Source organism: Nicotiana tabacum, chromosome 14 (genome assembly GCF_000715075.1).
Source record: "Nicotiana tabacum cultivar K326 chromosome 14, ASM71507v2, whole genome shotgun sequence".
In the NCBI taxonomy this organism is placed as follows: domain Eukaryota; kingdom Viridiplantae; phylum Streptophyta; class Magnoliopsida; order Solanales; family Solanaceae; genus Nicotiana; species Nicotiana tabacum.
The window spans coordinates 114,880,629-114,886,517 of NC_134093.1; the positions used below are offsets into that span (position 1 = coordinate 114,880,629).

At 35.4% G+C, this 5,889-nt stretch overlaps 1 protein-coding gene across 1 annotated transcript; it reads left to right on the forward strand.

The window, feature by feature from the left end:
- The first annotated feature begins 729 nt into the window (after positions 1–729).
- Positions 730–4,084, forward strand: LOC107773365 (2-methyl-6-phytyl-1,4-hydroquinone methyltransferase, chloroplastic-like). The gene is given in 3 exon segments (NM_001325158.1): positions 730–1,381; positions 2,387–2,693; positions 3,691–4,084. Coding segments are annotated over 3 exon segments (1,008 nt in total). The 5' UTR covers positions 730–836; the 3' UTR covers positions 3,847–4,084.
- Positions 4,085–5,889: the final 1,805 nt, after the last annotated feature.

Sequence of the window (5,889 nt, forward strand, 5' to 3'; positions counted from 1 at the left end):
AAGAAACAAGAATTGAAGACAAGTCTTGTTGGTGTGTCTAAAATGAACTAATGATCTTCCCTTTTATAGGCAAAAAAGTCTTGGTCTCTTAGGTGTAAAAGAAGAGATACAACTTGTGCAAATGATGTCCAACACACAATACAATATTTTTGGGTCCCAAAGAATATTGTCAACAAAGTCTACACTTTGTAAAAATGCTTATGCTTATGTGAGATGGACTCCATTAATCAAAATATTGGCCATAATTACAATTGTTTTTACCTATCCTAAGCCGAGGGTATTACGGAATCAGTTTTTCTGTCTTCTAGAAAGTAGAGGTAAGGTTCGCGTATATATTACTCTTCTCAAATCCACTTGTAAAATTATACTGGCTTTGTTATTATTACTTTGTTATCATTGTTGTTGCGGCAATTTTGGGGCTAACAAATGAATGTTCACATCTTATGCGTTTTAGCATAGACTGTGTGGCTTGCGGGACAGGTCGAGTCTCATTAATTTATACTCACAGTGTTTCAAATTAAAACCCTGCCTTTCTATTTTTGAACGGATAAAAAAAGAGAGAAAATGATGGCACACTAAGTGAAAGAAAAGGGAAAATGGTGTCGTATTTTAATTTGTGGCTCTCGTTTTCTTGAGAGCTCTAATCGTAATCTCAACATGTGGTCGCGAAAAAAGGTAATGCTCTGCCACTTGCTACTACCTCTTCACCTAATTGAACTTTTTGCTATGTTTTTTTCCGCTTCTCCTCCAAAATCCCATCAAAATTGATAAGCTTCTCTTCTGAAGCTTATCAAAACTATATGCAGTAAAAAAAATAACATCAAAAATACATATCCATGGCTTCTTCAATACTAAGTGGAGCTGAAAATTTCAAGATTCTTAGTGGTATTTCTCCATCAGAATTACACATTAAGTGTTTTCCTCAAAAGGGTCTTGTAAATTACTCAAGAATTCCAAATACCAAATCAAGAACTCTAAGAACAAAATGCAGTGTATCATCTTCAAGACCAGCTTCACAACCAAGATTTATACAACACAAAAAAGAAGCATTTTGGTTTTACAGATTCTTATCTATAGTATATGACCATGTTATAAATCCAGGTCATTGGACTGAAGATATGAGAGATGAAGCACTTGAACCAGCTGAATTAAACAGTAGACAATTGCAAGTTGTTGATGTTGGTGGTGGGACTGGATTTACTACTCTTGGTATTGTTAAACATGTTGATGCTAAGAATGTTACAATTATTGATCAATCACCTCATCAACTTGCCAAGGCTAGAGAAAAGGAACCTTTGAAAGAATGTAAGATATTGGAAGGAGATGCTGAGGATTTGCCTTTTCCTACTGATACTTTTGATAGATATGTTTCTGCTGGAAGGTAATTTATTTACTTTGTTTTTGCTTCTTCCTTTTGTGATGTTAAGGATAAATCAAATTACAGTTGTAACAGGAGAGGCACCGCTAGAATTTGAAATTTATGTATCTGAACTTGCTGCTGAACACATAGCTTGTTTTAGTTAATGGATTTGAATTAAATATTTTGTACGTATTTAATGGATTTATCAGTATAAATATAAGGTCTAAGAAAAAGTTATTGGGTTCGGTCGAACATGTACCTAGTACTCTCAGATGCGGAGCCGGGATATGAATTTTATGGATTTTGAATTTGCCACGGAATCCATGACTCGTCTTAGTTATTGGGTTCACAATTAAATATTTATATATATTTGATAAATTTTCTAATACAAATATAATGTTTAAGCAAAAATGTCTGAGTTTTCTTCCGGGTAATAGCTTACGGGTTGCAGGCGGTTTAACTCGAAAGGAGTTGGAATCAGATGGAAAAGTTAGGAACCATATAGGGACGAGTTTATGATTCAACTGTTGAGGCGTCTTTTGGGTTAAATTCCAAGGGGACAAAATTGTGAGGCCCAAAAGCCTTGACGTAGGCCAGAAAGGGGCGGCTCAAAATGGACAATGCCATGGCAGTTGGGCATGGGCCGTCACAATAGTGCCATTCTGTTTCTGAAATGTCAATTTGTTCTATGTTATTCTCTATGTAATGCTGTTAAACAATTCATCGAGTTGAGGAGGAGTTTCTTTTTTACTCTTTCTCAAATGTTGAAAATGCTGTTTAACATTCTATGTGCTTTTAATAGAAGACCATAAGTAAGATTATGCAGTTCAACTAGCTATGATTTCTCGGCCATGTGTATTGTTTTCTATGTTTCTGGCTTACAATTTGCATCACTATACTTCAGGCGTTTAACAAGTGTGTTATACTAGTTTCTTATTTATAAATTTTTGTCTATATTCATTCTTATTGTTAAAAAATGGCAAGTTCAAATACTTGAAGATGTAATAACATGATTGTATTTTCCAGCATTGAGTATTGGCCCGATCCACAGCGCGGTATCAAGGAAGCATACCGAGTACTGACCATAGGTGGTGTTGCCTGCTTAATAGGTCCTGTGTACCCGACGTTTTGGCTATCTCGTTTCTTTGCAGATATGTGGATGCTCTTTCCAAAAGAAGAAGAATATATAGAATGGTTCAAAAAAGCTGGTTTCGCTCAAGTTAAACTCAAGAGGATTGGCCCAAAATGGTATCGTGGTGTCCGTCGCCATGGCTTGATCATGGGTTGTTCTGTGACTGGTGTCAAGCCATATTTTGGGGAATCTCCGTTGCAGGTATGGACTTCCATTCTTGCTAAATTTGTGCTTTTGCTTAGAAAATGCCATTTTTGAAGTTTCTGTGTTGGTCAATCTGTTTATAGGAAAAACGCTAAGGTTCATCTCAGTTTATAGACACATTTTTCACTTTCAAACATCTCAGAATATTGGGTACATTATACAGATAGTACAAGTTCTTTAGAATTCATACTCATTGAGCAATTGAAATTTCAAGAATTAGGAAATCAATTACTCCTATTTGTGAAAATGCTTATAATACTGTTTTTCTAGTACTACCGATGACACGTACAAGATTATCCTTTTTATTTTTCTCCATAGTCAAACTGCATGACATAAATTGTGACACAATTCATTCGGTGGATGGTGACACATAAAATTCCATTTACTCCCTCTGTTTTATTCAATTTTCTTGTTATCCTACTATTATTGGTATTGTTTCGTGTTACTGTTTTCTTTCCATGGTTTATGCACTATTGTTTTTTTTCTTCAACACATGACGTGATTATGCTTCTCCTGAGCCAATGGTTTATCGGAAACATCCCTACCTTCACAAGGTATTACACTAGATTTGTTGTTGTTGTTGTCCCTCTGTTTTATTTTATATGAACCTGATTGATTGGACACGGAGTTTATCGAGAAATTGAAGACTTTTGAAACTTGTAGTCTTAAACATACCATATCATACATTTTGAACTTCTTGAACTTTACTTTCTTACAACAACAACAACAACAACCCAGTATAATCCCACTAGTGGGATCTGGGGAGGGTAGCGTGTACGCAGACCTTACCTCTACCCTGGGGTAGAGAGGTTGTTTCCAATAGACCCTCGACATACTTCCCTCCAAGAACTCCCACCTTGCTCTTGGGGTGACTCGAACTCACAACCTTTTGGTTGGAAGTGAAGGGCGCTTACCATCAGAGCAACCCGCTTTGTTAATACTTTCTTACACCAATAGTTAATATTTCTCTGGTGCTGTATTATTCGTGTTGCAGCTCGGTCCGAAGGTTGAGGATGTGAGCAAGCCTGTAAACCCATTCGTATTTCTCGTGCGATTCCTCCTTGGCATAACTGCTGCAACTTATTACGTGCTCGTTCCAATATACATGTGGCTCAAGGATCAAATCACCCCGAAAGGTCAGCCAATCTGAACAATAAGAAGAACGTCAATCCAAAGAGAAGCTCTCCAAGCATTCTGTTTGAGAGTACACCAGTGACCACAAATCTATCACGGAACAAGAAAGTTTTTGGCGTCGTTGCAAGGGTGAATTTGTTGCTTTAGTTTGTTAGTTTTGCAGCCTTAGAAAGGGCCTTTTGTAAAGTTTAATTTCATGGTAAAACCTAGAAATCATTGTGACTATTTTCTAGTTGTATAATCTATCAGTCATGTTCTTTTATCATGAGTTGAGAAAACTCGTCGAAATAAATACCAGTAATACGTTATTTGCCAACATTGAGCAAGGTTTTACTATTTTACTCAAGCGAGTCCCTCATAATTGATGTTTTTGTTTATCCTCAAGCAACTTCAGCATGTGCTACGAGTTTAACTAACTCTGCACGGATATATATATACACACACACTAGTCAATAGTACGCGCGTAGCGCGTGAGTAAAAAGTTTCTAAAAAATTATAGAAATATTTTATTTAAAATTATATTTGAATTATAAAATTAAAGTGTAAGTCTTGAAAATGAAGAATATTGAACTCAATAAGGGCAAATAGTTCCACAAAGAAGTTCTCAATCACGGTGAATATATTGAAAAAGAAAAAAATCGTATATCAATATACAAAGATTAAACTATACTAATTTATCACGATTAAGTGGTAAAAAAGGTGAAAATATATATTAAATATATAATCCAGTATATCTAGTATAATCCAATAGAACCTCGGCATCCTTCCCTTCAAGAGCTCCCCACCTTGCTCATGGGGTGACTCGAACTCACAAACTCTTGGTTGGAAGTGGAGGTTGCTTACCATTAGAGCAACCCCTCTTGTAATAATATTAAATATTAACTGTAATTTAGTAATAATATTTAATATAAAGAGAAGTATCATAAATATAATAAGTGTTGTAATAATATTATAAAGCTTATTATTTAATGCTTAATTTCCAGATTTATAGTAACTACGTAAAATGAAGTTCGTGTATACATAGACTAATGTAGAATATATGAATAATACTGTTTTAAAACAAATGGGATCCTTTCCTTATTTGAGGTAAATTGTCAATTGAATTTAAACTCCTAAATATTAGGATCTAATTCAATAAGGAAAGATATAATAATCAAAATTTAGTTGATATGAAAGTTCTAAATATTAGAAAAATAATTTAAATGACTATTTTGTCTAATGTGAAATCGGATTTTAAAGGGTAAAAAAAGCGAACGACATTTCGCTAATGGTCTTCGTGCTTTTAATATAGTACTAGTCTTATGATACGCGTGTTGCGCGTGTTCAATGGGTAAAACTTTTTATAATAGATCGAATAAGTATTATATTAAAATATTGTGTCTAAGTTGTTTATATTCCTGAGAACGATAAATGTTGATCATATATACCTAACTCAATAAAAGAAGAAACTGCACCATAGAAGTTCTCAATCATCAATCAATATATTCAATTAAAAATTTGTTCCAGTTTGATAATTTCATCACTCCTTATCATTCTTCCTTCTCAATTTCAGCATATAACCCTTAAAGATTAAGAGATTTACGATTTTAATTTTAAAATTCTAATTTAAGAAGCCCACCAAAAAATAAATTAAGTTTATGAATGCATTAACGAACCAAGAAACTAAATCTTTGTATCTGTGTACGGTCAAAACCGACTCTCAGTCATAAAGACCGATCGAGAGAATGACGTTTGAATCAAAGGGTATCCATATGACAAGCTCGGACGAATTCCGAAGTAGGGGCGTCGAGCTTCGAGCTATAAGACCAATCAACGGCAAAATTCGATATCATTATCGAGCCCGTGTCCGAATCGGACTACGGGGCAACACCGATCGACACAGGCCCCGAATATCAATGCCCCAAGGCAGAATCGAGCTCGAACCAAGACTGGGGGGTTCGATCTAACACCGAGTTCGAGCCAGTGCCAAACTCGCAGACAAGAGCGTTTACAACCGCACCGAGGGAGAGAATCTTGGCGAGAATCAAGGAAGAGACAAACCATCATGGGTTCTCCACTA